Source organism: Equus przewalskii, chromosome 6 (genome assembly GCF_037783145.1).
Source record: "Equus przewalskii isolate Varuska chromosome 6, EquPr2, whole genome shotgun sequence".
NCBI lineage: Eukaryota > Metazoa > Chordata > Mammalia > Perissodactyla > Equidae > Equus > Equus przewalskii.
In genome coordinates this window covers 81,419,162-81,441,202 of record NC_091836.1, presented here as the reverse complement: position 1 = coordinate 81,441,202, position 22,041 = coordinate 81,419,162, and the positions used below count along the sequence as shown (strand labels likewise).

At 42.0% G+C, this 22,041-nt stretch overlaps 1 protein-coding gene across 9 annotated transcripts in view; it reads right to left on the bottom strand.

The window, feature by feature from the left end:
• Nucleotides 1-22,041, bottom strand: part of MICAL2 (microtubule associated monooxygenase, calponin and LIM domain containing 2) — a 222,468-nt gene that overhangs the window by 16,055 nt on the left and 184,372 nt on the right. For all 9 annotated transcript variants that reach the window (XR_011541620.1, XR_011541621.1, XR_011541622.1 and 6 more), the window contains 3 exons: nt 18,260-18,375; nt 13,527-13,619; nt 10,598-10,691 (listed from right to left, as the gene is read on the bottom strand). Coding sequence is in view for 6 of the 9 variants with exons in the window: in XM_070626369.1 (XP_070482470.1) it covers nt 10,598-10,691; nt 13,527-13,619; nt 18,260-18,375 (303 nt within the window). In the remaining 3 variants the exon portion in view is untranslated. The remainder of the gene's footprint in view (nt 1-10,597; nt 10,692-13,526; nt 13,620-18,259; nt 18,376-22,041) is intronic.

Here is a 22,041-nt window from a genome sequence, read left to right as displayed (position 1 = left end):
TCCTTGTAGGTCCTGACGAGGTCTAGACTGCGTTGTCCCTCCCTGCAGATGCAGTAGAGTGAAGTGGCAGAGGGCATGGGCTTTGAGACCAATCACACCTGGCTCTGCGGCTTACAAACGTGTGACCTTGCGCAAGTAACCTGGAATCTCTCTCCCTTGGTCTCCTCCTCTGAAAAATGGGGATGATGATGATAGTATCTTCCTCATAAATTGGTTATGGGGATTAAACGAGATGATGCGTGTAAAATGCTCAGCACAGTGCTTGGCACACAGGGAGCATTCCATAAACTGTGCCATTGTTATTACTACGTTGTCCTTTCTTCCAGTGTCTGGTCCTATACTTCCACATGGATTATTTTCTGTTCATCTCTAAAACTCAGCTAGAGTGTAATCCCTGACTTGATTAGACATGGCTAAACTTTATCTTGTAGCTTCACGTGAGGTTAGTAAAAACTCTTAAATACTTCTCTTTTTTTTGGTCTCATGTAAACAAAAAGGTCCTGTGGCTGGAAGGCTCACCAGCACTTGCTTGGAAAGGCTTGACACTGCTCCGTGCCTACACGGGTGGTTTGCTCAACCACATCTCCATCTGGTCCCACGGCTGCTGTTGAACAGGAGGCCCTACCAGGGCAAGGCTGTGACTCCTATATCTGGGAACCAGGATGCAGGTAGGATGGTGCAGCCGGAAGGCAAGCAGCCTCCAGCTGTGACGAGAATAGCCGTTACCTAACCCTTACTGCCACGTCTGCTTGTGTCCACTATCAACTGGTTCTTCATTTGCTCCTGTGCCCTTGTATCACGCCTTTTCCAAGACATAATGCAAGGATTCCACTTGCTCAGGGGAAAGAAATAATCAAAACTCAACACAAAACAACTTTGTACTTTCTATTCTGTCTATTTTCAAGTTTCGTTTTTCATATTAAAGTCTTTAATCTTTGTGAAATTTATTTGTTTGTATGGTGTAAGGTAAGGATTGATTTCATTTTTTCCTGTATGGAAAACCAACTGCCCCAGAACCACTGATTTTCTGTGACCTGCAATGCTACTGCAGGCTTATGTCAGGTTTTCACATACGTGGGATTATGTTTGGGTCTTTTGGTGGCTTTCAGTTAACATTTAAAATTGGCTTCACAGAGGTTGTGCACATTGTTGTCAGATGTACTCCTAGGTACCTTATGTTTTTATGCTGACGTAAGTAATAACTTCTTTGTTATTTCATTTTCTAGAAATGGATGCTGAGATACAAAAATGCAATTGATTTTTCTATTTTGATCTTATATCCAATCACTGTGATACAGGCTCTTATTATTTTAAAAAATTTATCTGTACATTATTTTGAGCTTTCCATGTGGATAATTCTATCATCTGGAGACAGCAAAAATTTGTTTCTTCCTTTCCAAACATTACGCTATTTTCCCCTGTCTTGCTGCCCTGGCTGGGGTCTCCTGGACAATGTTGAACAGAAGAGATGATGGTAGGCTTCCTTCTTTTATTACTGAGTTTAGAAGAAATGCTTCTAATATCATACCATTCAAAAATGATGTTTCCTGCAGGTTTTGGAAGATATCATTCAAATCAAGAAAGTCCTATCCTGTTCTATTCTTTTTTTGCTGAAAGTTTTATCCAAAATAAGTGTTGAATTTTGTCAAATGATATTTTCCTCTATTGAAAAGACCATATGGTTTTCCCCTTTAATTTGGTAATGTGGTGATTGTTAAGTCACTCTTAGATTGCCAAATTTTAAAATTAGTTGGATTAAATGTTCATTATATTCTTTCTTACATCTTTTTGAATCTTTGCTGTATCAGTGGTTACATCTGTCCCTTTCATTCCTAATTTATTTATTTCTTCTCTTCTATCTTTTTTTAAAAAACCAATTTAAGAGGATTGCTTTTGGTCTTGTATCAGTCTTTCAAAAGAAACAACACTTTGCTAGCTTGATTCTATTTTATCTTTATTCTCTATTTACTTCTACTCATATATTTATTATCTTCTTTCTTCAGGTTTATTTTTTCTTTTTCTAAATTAAGTTGGACACTTAGTTCATTACTTTTCAGCCTTTCTCCTTTTCTAATAAAAGTATTTAAGACAATATCTCTAAGCACCAATTTCACTGCATCCTATGAGTTTTGATCCACTGTTTTCATTTTCATATTTCATATATTTTAACTTTCCATGTATTTTTTAAAAGATCTATTTGATTTTTCTTTGATCCATGAGAAGTGCATATTTTTACTTTCCAAATGCATGGTTTTAAAAAATATCTTTGGGTTATTGATTTCTAAGTTAATTACACTGTAGTATAGAACGTGGTCTGTATAATACAGATTCTCTGAGATTTACTTTATGAAGTAATATAGTCAATTTTTGTAAGTCATCATGAGAACTTGAAAAGAATACACATTCCCTAATGTGAGGGTACAGGATTTTATATACGTCCATTAAATTAAAGCTATTAATTGCATTGTTCAAATTTATACTAATGTTTTGTCTGCCTGACTACCATTAATTGAGGGACACACTAAAATCTGCCATGAGAGTACAAGCTTCTCCCTAGAGTTTTATCTTTCTGTTTTATATATTTTTGAGCCTGTTATAGTCAATATGTACACATTTAAAACTGGCAAATATTCTTGGTGAGTTTGATCATTTTAAAATTTTGGAGTGACCTGTTTATTCCTAATCATAGTTTTGGCATTAAAGCCTGTTTTATATGCTTTTAATATAACTACCCCAACTTTATTTACTTAGGGTATATTTTGTCATCCTTTTACTTCAAACCTTTCTATTTATTTATGTTTTATTCGTATCTGCTAAACAGCATATAGTTGGGTGTTGTTTTGTTTATTAACTGCCATTACTATTACTGAGATATTTGGACTCATTTCTACTGTCTTTCCTCGTATCTTTTTCTATGCTTTTAAGTTTCTATTTAGAATTGAGTAGGGATTTTGGTTTGGTTGATTATTTTTTCTTATTTCTTCTTCCTCTGTTTCGCCCAACTGATTTGGAAGTTACATACTTTGTTTCTGTTCTTTTAGTGATTACACTTAAAATTTAAATAGGTATTTTAAATACCCTATCAAAGTCTAAACTTAATCAACACCTTAGCCTCCTTTTAAACAATATAATGATCCTGGAACACTTTACTTCTAATTTTTCAACTCCAAACTTACATCTATTTTAGTCCAGTATTTTAGTTCTATCTTCAAAAAAAAAAAACTACAATATTTCATATTGACAATGTTTATTTGATTTTACATATCTACTATTTTTTTCATTTACCATTTCTTCTTGCATATTTCAGAGCATCCTTTTGGGTTTATTATTTTTTTCCTTATTCTCCAGAATTTTGTTTGTAGTTAACTTTTTTTTTTAAAGATTTTATTTTTCCTTTTTCTCCCCAAAGCCCCCCGCTACATAGTTGCATATTTTAGTTATGAGTCCTTCTAGTTATGGCATATGGGATGCCGCCTCAGCATGGCTTGATGAGCAGTGCCATGTCTGTGCCCAGGATCTGAACTGGTAAAACCCTGGGCCACAGAAGTGGAACGTGCGAACTTAACCACTCGGCCACAGGGCCGGCCCCAGTTAACGTTTTTTTAACTGAATATTTATTGTGCATTTGTTCTTGAAATACAATTTTTTTGGGTGCACTGTTCTAGCTTGAAAATTATTTTCTTTCAGCTGTTTGAAACTATTATTCCATTGTCTTCTAACATCCATTTTTGCTGTGGAGAAGAGGACTATTACTATAAATTTTGTGCTTTTTTAAGGTAAATTATCTTTTCTTTTTATCCACTTTAAGATCATCTTTCTGCCTTTGGTGTCCTACATTTTCACCTCATTGTGCTTAGGTAAGTGTGGATTTATTTTAAATTTATCCTGATTTCTGTATCTTGGGCTCTCCCTGTATCTGTAGATTCATGTCTTTCACCTATTTTGGGAAAAAATAAAGCTAACATTTATATAGCATGCATTTGGTTCGAGGCCCTGTTCTAAATACTTTGCTACAGTATCTCAGGCTCTATTTCTTCAAATAATACCCAACCTTAATTTTCTCTGTTCTCTCCTTCTGAAACTCCAATTGAACACATACCAGACTTTCTCATTCTATGTCTACAAACTACTCTTTCATATTTTCCATCTCCTTCTATCTCTGTGGTGCGTTTTTCAAATAGACTGTCCAATTCTCTAATTCTCTCTTCTGCTGTGTCTAAGCTGCCGATTAGTGCATTCACTGAGTTTTTAGTTTCATTGAACATATTTTTCATTTCTCAACTCTCCATTTACTTTATTTTTAAAAAATATATTCCTGGTCATTTTTCCCTCAATTTTTTATTTGAAAAAAACTTAAACCTAAAGGATTAAACATTATATTTGTTACATTTATTTCTATTCTTTTCATCTAGAACATCTTCCTAAGTTTCTCCCCTCACCCCTTTTTTTATGACATTGACGTTTGTCAGTTATTTTGTAGATTGTCTCTCAATTCGGATTTGTCTGGTTGTATCCTTATGGTTAAATTCAAGTTAAGCATTTCTGGCTGAGGTGCTGCATAAGTGCAGATGTATCTTTCTTAGTAAATCAGAGCAGGAAGCTCATGATGTTAAGTTTGATTATTTTTATGGTTGGTTAAGGTTAAGGTTAAGGTGGTGTTGCCTGTTCGCTTTTATAGTGTTTTTCTGCTTGCTCATTTTTGTCTGTAGTCTAGCCTTTCTTTAACTACTTTACACCTAGACATAGGATATTCTATATCTAGTAATTAATAGAGATGAAGTTCTTGGCCATTTAAATTTGTTTTTGTTGACTCTCATTCTTAGTGGCTTGCTTCCTTGTGTTTCAGGTGATTTAAAAAATTATTATTATAAGCTCATAGTTTATGGAACTTAATCTGTCTGAATCCTGAAAGTCTAAACTGAGGCATAGTTTCTTTCATAGAGGATCTATAATTGTTTTTTGAGGCACTAGAGACCTAGTTTAATGTGGCAATCTTAGGGTTGCTCCCTTGCTTTTCGTTGGTCCCAAGTCTTAGACTCTAAAATCACTGATATCCATCCCCAAGGCAACCCTGGATTTCTGGTTTTGTGTCTGCTTCCCTCCTGGTACATGCAAGTTTTAGCATACCTTTCTTCTCCTTCTTCTCTTCCTCCTCTTTCTTGGCCCTGAGAGATCTATCTCACTTACTTAAGGGCCTAGTAATGTTTTTAAAAATATGCCTGTTGTAGTAAATGAGCTTTTATAGTATCCAGTCCACCAATCAGCTCTTCCACAATTCTTAGGAACCTCATTTTGTATCCTTGGCTGAGGCAGCCATTTGGTTATTTAGTTTCAAGTATTTTTCCAGGTAAAGTCATTATGGCAGTGTTTTTCAAAACTGAGGGTTGCAAAATTAATTTTATGGGTCATAACAAGCACTAAAAATAGACAGAATAGAAAGCACTGGTCTTTCATATGTAGCAAAGTTTAGTATTATTTCTTGAAACATTTTATTCAGTTATACACTTACATGTACTAACTTGTGATATAAAATGTATTTCTTGCCACTATGGGGGTAATATTTTTGTGTAAAGTAATGCTCCAGGGCACATAACTTTGAGGCCTCAGTGACCCTGGAATCTATTCAAGGGAGAAGACTCAAGACTTCCTCAGGAAGAGAATCTTAGCCTTGCCTACACTGGGCCCATCTCTGTTACAAGGCCACTGATTTTCCACCAGGTGGCCACTGAGGCTGGAAAAAGAGGTGAGTATGTAATAAATGGAGTACGGATATTTGTTGAGTGAGAAAGTCAGCCTTGGGCCTCGAGCATCCCTGCGTGTCTCTGCTGAGTATGCCAAACCGCAAAGCCTGACCGTGCTCTGACCCAGAGCCATTCCTGCAACTAGCCAGGTAGACAATTCTGAGGAGTGGGTCAGGATCCCACAGCATGGCTACAGTGCAACTACTTGTTTCCTGGGGAGGGGGACTGGCTCATTTACTGGTTGCCATAAAAGCTGCTGAGTTCCTTGGCTGTGGCACAATCCATTGTGTGCAGAGTGGCCATCTGGGCCTCTCAGGTCACACCATGGCACTTGGGTACAGGGCAACTGGTACTATGCTGCAATTACTGCTGTTTGCTGTGCTGTGAGTAATAGACTCCTTGCTCTGATGCACTGAATTTCACTGTCTACTTTCAGCACATAGAGTTGTGGCAAACCCATCCAAACTCCTTGCTCAGCCATCAGCTTTGGAGACTTGTTACTCCTGGCCATTCTCTATGAGACCAGAGCTCTTTCCTGTCAATATTCCATTATATTATGTGAGGAAATAATATTATTTGTGCTTCTAATTTTATGGCCACCCTGTATTCAGACAATCAGATTCCTCCAGGATCACAGAAGGACGTCAACCCTTCCTTTGCTCTGCTGACCTTTGAGGGCACAGCGTCCGGCCACTCCTAATGGCTGACCAGAGGGTATGGCCTTGGACTCACTATCTTTCAGTAGTGGATGTAGGGAACAAATAATTATGGAAGGTCACCTAAAGCTGTCTATTCCTTGAAAACTAACCCCAAATTATCAGAGTGTCAGAGAGGCATGTTTCACAACCACGGTGTTTTGCTCTCATTGTGGAACCACTTTTACTGAATTGTAGTATTTTTTGCGGGGGTGGGGGGGGGACAGTATGAGTCTACATTGAGATCCTTATATACAGACATGAAATTAATGAATTATACATATTTATAGAAACCAACTTAAATCTCCTCTAGGGAGTGTAGCTATAAACGAATGTGAATGAATGAACAAATAAATAGGTACGATCAGAGAAATCATTGACCATGGAGCTTTGTTTCATGATAGGGATATAAAAGAAAAGAGAAAGAATTAATCATATTGAACACCTATTATATACCAGGCACTTTCTTTTAGGTGCTTTACTAACATTATTTCATTTAGTCTTTTCTTCATTCCATCCCCATCAGGTTGGTATTATTGGTCCAATTTTAGAGATGAGAAAGTTTGGCAGAGAGGTTAGTAACTGTTGTATAAGGATGGCATCGGGATTCAAACTCAGGAGTGTGTGACTCTAACTGAATTACAGAACCGTGGCACACTGACCCAGTCTCTTTGCTTGCTTAGTCATCAACTTTGGAGTCCTGTTACTGCTGGCTATTTGCTGTGAATGGCATCGGGATTCAAACTCATGAATGTATAACTCTAACATCTATGTCCTTTTCAGGACACCTCACTGTTACATTATCCAGGAAACTATTATTCCTTCTGTTTATCAGCAGCAGTCAAGATGAAGACCACAGAGTATCAGCCAAACTACTTCCCTCTTCCTGGCTAGGTTTCTTTGCGATTTCTCTTGTCATAAGGTGTGCTCCTGCTGCCACCTGCTGGCAGCCTTGCACATCCTGAGATTTCTTTGTAAACCCTTCATCTGTGTGAAGAAGTCATCGGGCTCCAAAAAAGAAAGCAAGAAGCTCAATGCAGGTAACCAGCTGACAAACCTTCCCCAAATTTGGTAAAGCTATAAGGGAGGAACAATTCCCATACACTTCCCCTGAGGACAAATCCTTTCTCCCTCAAAGCTGTTCTCAGTTTTCGTCAGATTTCTCCTGTCTCCAGGTAGAAAGAAAGAGCAGAATCTATTATTCACATCATCTAAATTTTAATGGTGGTCTCTTACTAAATTGGGGTATTCCATAGCCCCGGCACCTAACACTGACCGCCACACTGACAACCAACAAACCAGTAGCTAACTGTGCCTTGATCAAGAAAAGTCTAAACTGCTGGCAGAACTCCGTATGACCTCCTCACAGAGGGTGGGGCCCAGAGCAATCGGGCTGCCAGATATCCTGGTCCTTTACTCTGGGCAGCCAGGACCACCAGGGGAATCTATTCCCTTTGTCAAGGACATCCATCCATACCATGCACACACACAGTCATACATACACTGTACCGAACATAGTGACATAATGTCATCTGGGGTGGATTGTTGGATTTCGGTTTTTCTTTGTTTCCCTTTCCTTGACAAAATGGGGAAAAACCCTTCCCGGGGGTGGGGAAGCTTATTTCTGACTGTTGGGAAAAAAGAAAGCAGGAATTGTTGTCACGACAATTAGGAGCTCATCAAAGCCTCATTTTGCTCATCAGCCATCATTGCCCTCCGTCCCGCACCCCCGCATGTTCCTCTAATTCAATGCCCGCCTAATGAATAACTCCTAGGAACAAAAGACCCTTTCAGGCTGGCGCACATAATTATTAGAGGAGACTTACATAACTGTCGCAGACTACTCATGTTTTCAGGCCTGTCTCTAAATTTGGTTATTCACAACCTTTATAGCTCAATATTATTGCCTAACTGTGATCATTTTCTAATTATCCTAATAATACCTATTAAATAATTCCCATTAAATCACTTGAACCAGAACAGCACAGGCCAGCTCAAATACAACTTAACCTAATAAGCATTGGTCATTCATTAAGCACCAGGGCAATCTCTTAAAGGGGCTGAATAGAATATTAAACCGCAAAGGAATACTATTATTGCACAATGTTATTACAAGTTAGAGTGTATTAATTTTGATGCCTGGTTTGCAAATCTTCCATTTGGTTTCCTTTGGGGCCACTCTCTCTGACTTGACTCTTACAGGCTCCAGCTCTTGTCGATCTGCATCTGTCACCCACACAAGGACAATCAAGAAGAAAAAGGCCCATAAACTTAACAGGGGAATTAAATTAGCAAGGATATAAAGGGAATGGATGGAATCTATCTTCTGGCTGGGTTAACACGCATTTGAAGACACCACAGGCTGGCTGGGTTTCTTCAGCTGATAACTCGAATAGCCTTTCTTTACATTTAGGGGTGAGACAGAGTTTCAGAAGCTTTAAAAATTTGGTTTCTAGAATTTAAATTTCAAGCAGTAAAGATTACAGAGTCAATTCTTTAAAAGTGTATGTATGTGGATGTTGAGTAATATTTTGTGAAATAGTATCAGGTAGCATTGGTCGAATGCTTACAGTGTGGTAGACACTCTGAGAGTCACCTTGCCTACCCAAATTCTTAATTCTCCAAATGACCTGGTAATGTGGAGATTATTAGCTCCGTTTTTCAGATAAGGAATCTGGGGCCAGAGAGGTTAAGTGATTTTTCCCAGGACCACACGGTTTAAAGGCAGTGGAAGAGAATTTGAGCACACGATCCTTGATGCCTGTAATTCTACTTGCCCCGCCATGCCATACTGCCTCCCCAGCAAAATGAAACATGCCCTCACTTTGCCGGTTCATCCTTTGCATTTCTAAGGCTCTCCCTGAAATCCGCAGATTCCTAAAGACAAGTGCCAGCACCTTCTTGATTGGAAGTAGGACCAAACATCAAACAAGGACGGTTGATTTTAATCAAAGGTTCCAACAGCAGCTGTAAACACAGGCAGCATCCGTCACTCCAAACAGCAGGACACAGTCAAGAGTTCTGTAATGAAATCTACTTCTGATGAGTGGACTTGGGTTATCTTTGCAAGGAAATGCAAACTGTAATTTAGTAAGACAAGGAACAAATACTTCTTAATCTGCTCTCCACGTCAGGCACTGTGCTAGGGCTTCTGCATAAATTGTTTTAGCCGATCCTCACCACGAATCCAAGAGACAGGTGTGATTACCCCTCCTCCTTTACAAAGAAGGAAACTGAGGCACGGGGGTAAAGTCAGACCCCAATGTTTCCATGCTATCCAGAGACGAATTAACCATACAGCCAATGAAGCTGACACCGCAGGGCCCCCGGGCCCTTGCCAGGCTCTGGAAGCAGCCCTCACAATGTTGCGTGCGTGACTTTGTGATTCTGATCCCCTTCCACCCTCATGCTGGTTCCTATCACAGCACCTGTCCTCCTGTCTTGCAGTTTATCTCTTTGCATATCTGTGCCCCTCAATGGACTATAAACTTCTCAAAGGCTGAAACTGTCTCATCCTCCTTATTATAGACCCACGGTCTTCATGCCCAACTCCTGGAGGTCTTCACCTGATGAATTCTGTTGGGAATCTAGGAATCTGAAGCCATCAGTGGAATAGTCACCATTTATTGCTTTACCTTGTGCCAGGCCATGTGCTAATTTATGCATCACACATAATTTCTTCTTTAGTCCTTATACGAGTTCTAAAATCACTATTATTCCCATTTTCAAGAGAAAACAAAGTTCGTAAAGGTTTAGGGAGGGATTGGCCCACGGTCATAAGACAAGTAAAGGGAGAAACCAGGACTTTGACTCACCACCACCATTGCTTGAACGCCCAAATATTCCTCCGGAATTTATCTTAACCCCTCAACTGCAAAGAACATTCACACTAGCGGAGGAGAACTGGGCAGACCAGAAATCCAGTTACAACGCCCCCAGGCTGACCAATGCCCCTAGGAATTTCAAATGGGAATGCCAGTCTGATTTTGAAAGTGTGAAGCAGTTGTGGTTGACTCTGTGTCAATGTTGACAGATCCCCAGAGGGTGGCAAACTCTCGCTGTTCGGCCCAGATGGCTGGACCAGCGTATTCTCAGACCACAGACACAGCCCCGCTGAGGCTGTTGCACAGATCTGTTGCACAGATCTGCTGGGATGCCTACCTGCTTCTCCTCTCAGCGCCTTCTCCAGCCTCACGCCCTGGATCTCGGAAGCCCTCTGCCGCTCCTCCACCTCCTCCAGCTGCCTCTGGATGGCCTGCAACACCAGGATCACATGTCACGTGGGGACTCCTCATGTGCAGTCACACGAGTGGGCTGAGTCTGCCACTTACTTTCCAAGAGGAAGAGGCCCTGTCCCTCAGGGTGTCCCTCCTTGATTGACTGGAGAAGGACCTCTGAATTCCCAAACAACTAGATCGTGGCGTTTCCCTTATTTAGTATGAAAACACACAGCAAGGAGTCTGTGTGTAAGCTCAATTTCCCCCAAGTAGACATTAAAACAGCCCCCTTTGACCACCCAGTCACACAGGTGCTCTGGGGCAGAGGGTGTGGGCTGTGTGGGTGGTCCTCAGGGCTCCTGGACTCCCCGGAGCCTCAGCCTCTGACTACGGTCATGGCATAGCCACCCAAGCAGCAGCCATGACTCAGGGTAGGACAGGGGCTCAGGGACAAACACGGAGCACGCTCACATTCCATTTCCCCAGGAAGAACCAGCAGAGACCTCCCCAGAAGCTGTTCTGGAGCAGGAGACCTGGACCAACTCCTGGGTCGGGTATCCCTCTCTGTGTTTGTCCTGCTCCTGTCCTCAGCTATAAATCGTACCTATTCATTCACCGCACCGCAGGGCTAATGCCAAGGGCCCTTTTACTGTGGATGTAGACGGGTGGCTTTGTTACTAGCAGGTTATTAAGAAAAGACACAAGATGTTTAACCCGTTTAGGGACAACCTAACACCCTCCTCAGATTCACCATCTATTAAGGCACCTATTAAGGTTTGGCGTCATGACAGGGTTTGCATTTACACGTTTATTTTCCCTACTAGCTATTTCTTTCTTATGAATATTAGGAAGGAAAATTAGGGGAAAGCCTTTCCTATGTACGTTTTGTTCATCCCTGTCGATTTGATCTACTGCCCAAAGGCATCTCTCTTGGCAGAACACACTGTGCCCCCAGCAGACCAGGTCTACTGAAGGAGCTGGCAGCTGCCTGGGCAGGTAAGTGTGTGCTCTTCCCCCTGCACCTTCCTCCGGCTCTGGCTCACTCCCTTTCCTCCTCAACTCTACATCTTTCTAAGCCTCCCTGGACTTGGGGTACAATCGCTGAGGTACCTCCAGCCTATGAAGAGACTTGAGGAGGGGTGGGGCCCGAGGAGCCGCCTGGTTCTTCTTGTCCCAGCTAAGAGTGTTTCAGCCCCAGTGTTCAACATAAAATCTGAAATAGATGGGAAATCTACAGAAAACTACTATAATTTCATGCCCTCTTCCTCTCTGCCTCTCTCTTAGAGATAATTATATCTTTACAAATCTATCTCCTGATGGCATGGTGTGGAATTGCTAATGGAAGAGAAACATTTAAATGACTTTATTACTGACTGTTGTGCCATTATGGCTGTGTGGTTGTTATGGACTGAATTACGTCCCCTCGCCCCACATTTGTATGTTGAAGCCCTAACCCCCAATATGACTGCAATTAGAGATAGGGCCTTTAAGGAGGTAATTAAGGGTAAATAAGGCCATAAGGGTAGGGCCTTACTCCTATAGGACTGGGGTCCTTATAAAAGAGGAAGAGACACCACAGATCTCTCTCTCTCTCTCTGCCTACACACAGAGAAAAAGCCGTGTGAAGACACAGCAAGAAGGCAGCTGTCTACGAAGCCAGGGTGAGAGCCCTCACCAGAAACCAACCCTGAAGGCACCTTGATCTTAGACTTCCAGCCTCTAGAACTGTGAGAAAATAAATTCCTGTTGTTTAAGCCACGTATTCTGTGGAATGTTGTTATGGCAGCCTGAGCAAACTAATACAGCGGTCATTCTTTGTAGACTAAGGATGAAAATCTTAAAGACTAAAGAGGGCTGCCATGGGTGTTAGCAGATTAGGACTCAAACAGCCATCATAACTCTTCTCTTATCACCACCTACTGTCTGGAGTGAAAATACAAGGAGGGGAAATGGCTGGGTTTGCCAAGCCATATCATCAAGACTTATCTTGTTCTCAGAAGGAAAAGTTGAAATGTTTCAAGGAAACCTGTTTCAGAAGTTGAGAGCGGAGAGAGGGAGTTTGTGGGAATTTTCCTTGTTCACCAGGTGAAGGGGGTAGCTCCTGTGTCAGTCACTGGGAAGGGTAAGGAGTTTGGGTTAAATGACTTCCTTCTTGCCAGAAACAACTTAAAGGACTACATGCCCAGATAAAAAGAATAACTGCAGGAAGGGATGTAAGAACACATTGGATTAATGTGAATGGTCATTCTAAGTCCTCTTGTCCTACAACCCAACTGTTCTTCAAGGTTAGGTTTGGGGTCCTCAGGGAGCAGGAGAATGCCTTGACCTTCTGCTTCATTCTGCCCCTCTGTGACAGAGGTGGGCAGATCAACTTGGGCAGAAATATGTGGAGTTAACAGTCAAGCTAGGAAATCTCTATCAAAATGCTGGATGCTTATGTTTCAACTGACCTTGGACTAGAGACAGCCCCTAATTGTTGTCAGTTCAGCAAAGACACTGTCAGGGAGCCAGGGGAAGATTGTGTCCTCACAGGGGACAAAACTAAGGCCACTGCCTTGTGGCAGTCAGGGCTTAGGATGATGCCCAAGGCCACGTGTGGGCTGTCATCCTAGGCTCATTTTGAAGGACACATGTCTGCAAATGGAAAGGCAGCCGGGAGCAGGCCAGCTCAACCCCTGGGCTCTCCAGGCCCCAGAGTCCCACCAGCGATGGGGTCAGGGCCTGTAGGCTGGCCACAAACCTAGTCGCTCAGACGGAGAGACTGATCTTTGCCAGCCCACCTCCCCCAGTGCCATACAGATTTCCAAAGGGCTCTCAGACGCAGATTCCTAGGACCCCACACCCACTCACTCATCTCAGGTGTGCTTTCTGACCTGAGCTTTATGAAGCCTTCTCAATTCTTCTTGCTTAGCCAATTGTTTTGTTGCTTTTTCCAGCTTCCTCCTTCTTCTAAGTGTCTTCCTCTCCTACAAAAACCAACAGAGAAGAAAAAATATGTCTGAGAAAAATGGGGGTTGAAATTTACAAAATACTGTCATAGGCTTCTGCCTTCTCAACCAAACCACTGCTCGGCTTCTAGAACAATGCTGTCCAATGGACCCTTCTGCAATGATGGAAATGTTCTATATCTGTGCTGTCTGAAATATGGAAGCCACCAGCCACTTGTGGCTATTGGGCACTTGGAATGAGGCTAGCGTATATAAGAAATTGAATTTTAAATTTTATTTCATTTTGATGAATGTAAATGTAAATTTAAATAGCCACATGAGGCCAGTAGGGGCTGGATTGGGAAACTGGTATTTGTGGGTGGGGGTAGATATGTAGGTATGTTGGTGAGAGTGGCTTTATAGAGCATTGACTTGGTTCAGTTGAAGGAAGGAATAATACAAGAATTATACTCTGTACAGGTGCTTCCATAAAGTCCATGGATGACAAGCCCAGGACACACACACATGCACACACACGCACACACACAAGGATACTACCTGAAAACCAGTTAACAACATTACATAGTCCTCAGGTTGGGTCTACATTGCCTAATTAAACCTGGGCATAGAGGAACATATCTAAACAATTCAACTCAAAGTTTTCTTGGCTTGAGAGAGACATAAGATCGCTTCCCTTCTCTACTTCACTTTCCTGGTACAAATACATCATTAATGTCACTGGGTTCTGTGTGCCTGGGCTCGTAAAACACAGAGCATTCAAAATTGGTGCATTTAAAATAGCTATCTAGATCTGGATGGCGTCACTTCTGGGTTTTAGACACCAGGAGAAGTAGTGGTGGGGCCAGCTCCACATAGCGGAAAGTGCAGGAGACACTTCTGATTGGAGAAACAGCAGAGAACAATGGTTGAGCACGCGGCCCAGGAGCCATGCAAAGCTGGCATCAAGTCTCCACTGAGCTGTGTGAGCTTCAGCACGTCACACAACTTTCTGAACTTCAGGGTTGTCTTCAGAGCGATGAGAATGACCTAACGCCTACCTTGTAGGGACATAACAAGGATTAAATGAGATAAGGTGGGTCAAGCCCTTTGAAGAATACTTAAAAAAGATATGGGAGAAATATTCAGTAAATACATGATTTTTAATATTATTACCATGGTTATTATATTATTGTATTATAAATTAGCATGATTATAATTTTATACTAATATTATTTTTCATATATATATGTATGTATATATGTGTGTAGGAGTATATATAGTATACATATAGCTCCTATGTGTATAAAATAAATGTTCAAATTGGGCTAGCTTTATTATGAGTTTGCCTTCTCTGAGCACACAGATCAATTTTCTACATTAGGATGAAGATTAGAGCATGCTGGAGACTTCATAACGCTGGCAAAAACAAATATGGAATTAAAAATTGTTACAGCTAGCCCGGTGTCTGGGCTTTCAACAACTGTGGTTGAACTGAATGCTTGCTTATTAAAAGGACCATAAATCCACAAGTGGGGAATAGCCATAACAGGACTGATCCCAGAGGCTGCCAGAGGAATCTGGGTCCATAACAGAGGTTAGAGATTGTGCCTTGAAAGATGTGCCTTTCCAGGGCTTCTGGATCCTTGTCATTCTGTCACCCATTTGACGGAGGAGACCGTCACTCTCCTTAGGAAAGCATCCAGCTTTCAGGGTTAGACTGTCTACAAAACATTGGTGAAAACATTTATCTCAATGATGAAATTTGTTTTTTCTAGAATTCTCCTTAGGATCTAGAATCCTAAAGCTCTTCATCCTTTCCTTCATCCTTGGAAGGAAATTTTGGCTCTCAGAACTCCAACTTAGTGCATATCGTATCATCTCTATTTCCAGGGGAGGACTTCCAGATTGACTCTCCACCGCTGTGAACCGAGCTTCGCAGCCATCTGGGTGGGGAACCCGTCTGTTAGGCAAGTAGGACCTTTCTGTAAAGGCTGGGAGGAGGGGCCTGGTGGAGATCACTGTGCGTTGTTATCCAGGGATTGTCTATCTCAATCTATATGGAGAGCCAGTTCATTCATTTAACAAACCTCTCTTGAGCTTCCACTGTACGAAGCTACATAATAAATCCCAGCGTTGGTTGAGCGCTCTGTGCCAGACACTGTACTGATCACTTCACATGTATCATCTTATTTATTCCTCAATTACACTTATTTTACAGATAAGGAAATCAAAACTTAAAGAAGTTAAATAACTTGCCCGAGATGACACAATAGTAACTGGCAGAGCCAGAAGGTGAGCGCAGTAACCTGAATCCAGCATCCACATTTCATCTAGTTGATTCTGCCTTTCCTGGGCAGGGGAGGACCTCTGCTTGATAGAAACGTCAAACTTTCCCCATAAATTAAGACTAGTTAATACAGTTTCAAGGGGGATGCCTCAACAGCATCATGCCATCTTAGTAGCAAAGCTGCCAAACCCCGACTGCTTTGTCAAGAATCAGCAAAACAGGGGCCAGCCTGGTGGTGTAGTGGTTAAGTTCACGCATTCCACTTCAGTGGCCTGGGGTTAGCAGGTTCAGATCCCAGGCACAGACCTAGCACTGCTCATCAAGCCATGCTGTGGTGGCATCCCATGTAAAAGTAGAGGAAGATTGGAATAGATGTTAGCTTAGAGACAATCTTCCTCAAGCCAAAAGAGGAAGATTGGCAACAGATGTTAGCTCAGAGCCAATCTTCCTCACCAGAAAAAAAAAATCAGTAAAACAGAACCTAGAGGAGGAAAGAATTCCTTCAATGCCTTTTATTAAAAGATGTTGACACAGAAAAGAAGGATGACTTATTAACAAATGTTCCTAGAGCCTCACAATGCACCAGGCACAGTTCTTATATCCTCAGTTTTGGTAATGAGGACACAGGAAAGAAAGGAAAGAGGCTAAGGAAGAAAAAGGTAAAGGACAGAGAAAGGGAGAAATCTGGCGGGACTGAGGACAAGCTGCTGTCCAGTCTCAGATCCAGGCAGTGTTTGGGAGGAGAGGCAGCGGGATGGGGTAGAGCAGAGGGAAGGGGTGGGGGTGTGCACGTCCTGTTTCCAGCTTCCTGCACAAAAGTTCATCTGAGCTGACATGGGCTCTGTGCCACATGGCTGGGGACATATCTGTATGGGACAGAAGAGATTAAGAAACCAGAGGGGAAAAAACTCCCTTCGTTCCTTCAGGGCGAGCCTTTGGGAAGTCGTAAACAAGTCACCCTTTTGCCAGCTTCCCTGCCTATAAGAGCAGCCACGTCGGAAGCCAGGTGAAGTGGGCAAGCTTTACCATGCTGGGAGCTTAAGTGATGACTGGCTCTGCTCTGGGCCGGCAGGAAGACAAGGAGCTACTTGCAAGGCTTGCCCTAGATATCATGGTCTTGCTATTTCGATGTGTTTGGGCCGCTCCATGCTTTCTTTCTCCATGAGGACTGGAATGGCTGTTGGAATGGCTGATGAATGTCTGTATTCATTTGAAGACAGAATTAACTCCAAGTCATTTAAAGGGAGGGAGGGAGGCAGTAAGGAAACCCCAGAAATCCACATAACACACAGAATTCATTTGTGTTGAGTACCAAACTAATCAGAGATGCCCACAGTTGGAAATTACAAATCCATACATATTCTTTCTGTCTCTCATTATCATTCTCTCTCTCTCTCACACACACATACATACACACATACCATGCACTCAGGCCATGTGCCAGCCCCCTCCTGACTTGCTCCAAGCTGGGCTCTGGGGAGCTGGAACCCAGAGTGACTTGAGAAGATGCCAAAGCTCCTAATGCCAGATATGGAAAAGTTGAGTCTAAGTAAATAAATTTGGTTTTCTCCCTTTTCCTTCAGATCCTCACTGTTCCAAAAAATAAACACTGCCAGAGCAGTGAACTGCTTCTCTGTCCACCCAGGAAGCATTTTAGGTCCAGCCATTCAGCCCCTAGTCCCAGTGAAAATGCTCCAGCCCCAGTGGATAAAGAAAACAATGGGGAGATTTGACCATGGGATCTGTGTCTCCGTGTATGTGACAGACACATTTAAAGACATATAACAATGTTTGTGTTTTTTCCTCTACGGATATGGGAGTTGTTTAAAGTGTTCCTCAGAAATATTAACGTTCATTAAGCAAAGAGGAGGCTTGCCATCTCCCTAGCTGGCACACAGCTAGTCCCCTCCGCAGCAGGGAGCCTGGGAGCATCCGTGCCTAGATGCAACTGCATGGTTCATTTCGTATTTCTGATTAGAATAAACATAACATTTCCCATGCAATCTGTCTCTAGTGCTCCTTAAATGAAGCTGTGCTTCCCCCAGGGAAATATGCATCTGCTTGTTGTAATTTTTTCGATGGTTTGCTTGTTGGACCACATATTAAACCCACTTTAAGAGCTTTAGTCACCAAATGGTTTCAAGTAAATGTGTCTGGGAGTGTTTTTCCCCTCCCTCTTTTGAGTCTTTGAGAAAGACAAGCTTCTAAACGTTTTTTTAAAAAAGGTAATTCTTGGGGTGTTCCAGGTAGAAAGAGTGGTTGCTGTGAGATGCAATGAAACGCGATCCTCCTAATGGAACCAGTGCAGCTGGAGCCCACATTGGCTCTGAAATCTGGAGAGTAAACAGCCCCTGAAAGCCGAGGCCCACTTTGGTTTGCCAAGTGTTGTTACCTTTGACCACAAGGAAGGCTGGGGATCAAATTCTTCATCTGCAGAGGAGGAGGTACTGGAGGAGGGGGAAGAGGCAGCCCCTGTCACCTGCGCTCTCACCGGGGTGTGCTTGGGACCTGAATTGGGAAAAGAAGAGGTCACTGAACTCATAGTTTCTTTTCGTGCTTCATGACCCAAAGCTGCCTCTCCCTTCTCCCTTTACCCCTCCTCCCTTCCTCCCTGCCCTCCCCTCACTGCACCTGCCATGAGCATGAAGTGGCAGTACCTAAGGGCAACGGCAAATTTGGCCCTCCACGTTAATTACATTTCTGGGTCCCTGCCAAGAGCTGTGTAGCTCTCTTTTCATATATTTTTTAAAAAGGCATTATGCAGAAATCAATTAATTCCTTAAACACCATTTATACGGTGTGTTGCTGAGAATGCATTCAGAGATGCCATCTATCATGAAAATACATGTCTGAAGTTAGCTGAGGTACCGAGATGCTTTTGTAAGGTTCGTTCTGCAGACTAATTGAATGCAAAAAAGTCAGAGCCAGCTCTTAAACAAATCGCCCTTCTGCGGCTCACAGCATCTGGCACCCATTTTTACTACACGACATCTGCTCAGTGCAAAAGAGCTGGCGTCAGAATGTCTGGTCATAGAAAAAAAAAAACCCCAAATGTAATCAGAAGCAAAAGGCTCTAAGCCTAAGGTTTTATCACATAGTCTCATGCAACATAAATATTTCATTAATTATGGCTAAACAAATGCCACTTTTATTTTCCCAACTTGCAGATATTATCACATCATCGAAGTGATGATTCAAATGCCAGGAAAGGCGGTTTAAGATAGGGAGGGCTCAACAATGCAGGGCCCACGGGAGAGCTGAGGTTGAGGGCATATGCCAACCTCTGAACAAGAGGTAGGTGGTTGGAGGCAGTGAAGTGCCCGTGTTAACTAGACTCTCTTTGTGATCTGGCTGGGGACCACGTGCAATAAAGTCTTTCAGGTGCCACAGGAGGCTTTTCTTCTTCTCAGCAAGAACATCTGCCCCTACACATCAACCTGAGGCAGAGTTAATGATTAATGTCTGGATTAACCCACTCTGGACACTGCCTGTCAGAACCAGCTAGGACGCCACGATAGGAAATTTACTAATCTTTACTCTGCTGTGGCAGCTCAGACCTGCATAGAAATAATGCGTTGGGTGGGGAGGAAAGGGGAGAAGCAATCCCAAGGCGACTAACCTTCTCTCCAGCCTGCCTTGGCCTCCCCATCATTTTCAACCATTCGCCTCAGCGGGAGAGGCCAACGTTTAAAAAGTAAGTGTAATTTTAACCTCCAGGAGCACATTTACATATGCTGTTATTCAAAGCAAAACAATGCAAAACATCCATATAATAACACAGCCTCTCTGGGGAGGGAGTTAACTGTTTTCCTCTTTAATTTGCCAGATGGGAAAGCTCAGGTGAAGACAGATCAGGGAGCAGCATAATTACAGAAGCAGGCATTGTTAGTGGCGAGCTGAGATTGTTTCCGTGTTCCAGCCCCTAAATTACCACTGAGTACTTCAGTCACTGAGTATTTACTTCTCACCGTGTGAGCTTGGGGAACTGACTTTACCTCCATATGTTTCTGGGGATCGCGATTTCTAACTTGCATATTTGTTGTGTAAGGGTGAAGATAATCAATATAAAGAGCCCAACACAGTGCCTGGTTCACGGGAGGTGCTTAAATAAATGTTGTCAGCAGCCAATGCTTCATCATTATCATTGATCCAAACTAACAATACTGCAATATTGGTAAAACTGCCTAGCCAACCTTCATGTTATGGAAGAACTATAATGATGTAAGGTTGAAACTTTTTCTAACTCTCAAAAATAAATCTAATATTTCCATTGAATTTCATTTTGAAATTGAGGAGAAAATGTTTCCAAATATAATGCATTTCTTAAACTTCTAGCACAATTATATGAAGTTACAGGGTTGCCTCTGAATCTCTGCCCCTTTACCCTCTTCCACCATAGAACCATCCATTCTAGGAGCCTACTTTTCATTTGCAAAGTTTAAAAAACTTGGCAGGATGGTTCCAGTCTGGCCACAATGGATGCTCATTCTGGGATTGATCTCCCACCATAAAGAACTCGAAGTCAGGACAAAATGTACAAAGTAGCTGTTTCCAGACATTGGACAACAGGCAGGGCAGAGCTGTGATCAAGTTGAGAACTGAAGCAAGTGAGGTAAACCCTGTGATCAGAGCAGCTTTCTGCCCAGAGGCTCTTTCCAGGCAGAGTGCAGGTAGAAAGGATCTAAACAGAGCACAGCAGATTCATCAAGTTGAAAAGACAGAGTTCAGAGTTTGAGAGAACTGGGGCAGCTGGAACGTGTGAGGGAAAGTACCGGAGAGGAGGGAGCTATGCAAAAGAAGAGCTTGAGAAATAAGCATAGAAGTCCCCTGGAGTCTATCGCTTAATAATGAACTATAGATGCATAGAGAGATATTGCATGAGGTTGGGCAAATAACTGCTGGGGTTATATGCTAACTAATCAGTAAAGCTTTTACGGGACTGAGAAAAGTTCAAGTTCCACTCAAAGAGAGTAGAACAAACATTGAGAGCTTTAAAGTAGAGACCACAGAAGAGTTACACTTCAGTAATAGGGATGAATTAGCCCTAGAGAAAAGGTCATTACAGACTCACCTGAAAAGCTTAAAAACAAGCCTTGAAAGAAAGAAATTGACCTGCAAATGACTTGACTGCCTGCCAAACATTCTTTATTGCCTATTTAACATTCTTTAAATGAAGAACCAAAATCTAGACACTCTATGATGTAATAGTCACAAAATCTAGCAGCCAGTAAATAATTACTAGATATGCAAAAAAGCAAGATAATGAGTTTGATAATCAAGAGAAAAATCAACCAATAAAAGCAGACTCAGAAACGATGGCAGTAGCAGACAAGGATTTGAAAATAGCTATTATAAATAGGCTCAAGAATTTAAAAAGAAAACATGAGCAGAATGAAGACAGACATAAAAAAATATATAAAAAGAACCAAATGTAACCTACAAGAATGAAAAATACAAAATATGAAATGTAAATTTCTCTTGATCAGCTTAACAGTAGATTAAATACTGCAGAGGAAGATATTCAGTGAAATTAAAAATAGCAACAGAAACTATCCAAAATGAAGCACAGAGAAAAAATACTGAAGAAATGAACAGAACCTCAGTGACCTGGGACAACATCAAGTGATCTAAAATACACATGACTGGAGTGCCAGAAGGATATAGGGGGAGACAGAAACAGAAAAAGTAGTTGGCATAATATTGCTGATAATGACTCAAATTTAATGAAAATTATAAATTCATATAAAATTATAAAAGCCCTGGTGGTCCAGTAGTTAAGATTTGGCATTCTCACCACTATGGCCCAGGTTGGTTTCCTGGTCAGGGAACGCCACCAGTCTGGCGGTTGTCATATGTGGCAGTGGCATGTTGCTGTGATGCTGAAAGTTTCAATACCAGCAGGGTCACCCATGGTGGACAGGTTTCAGTGGAGCTTCCAGACTAGACAGACTAGGAAGAAGGACCTGGCCGCCCACTTTCCAAAAAAATTGGCCATGAAAACCCTAAAAATAGCAGCAGAGCATTGTCTGATACAGTGCTGGAAGGTGAGAGGATGGTGCAAAAAGACTGGACAGCGTTCCATTCCGCTGTACACGGGTCGCTAGGAGTCAGAATCAGCTCGAAGGCACTAACGACAACATCAATCCACAGTTTCAAGGAGCTCAACAAACCACA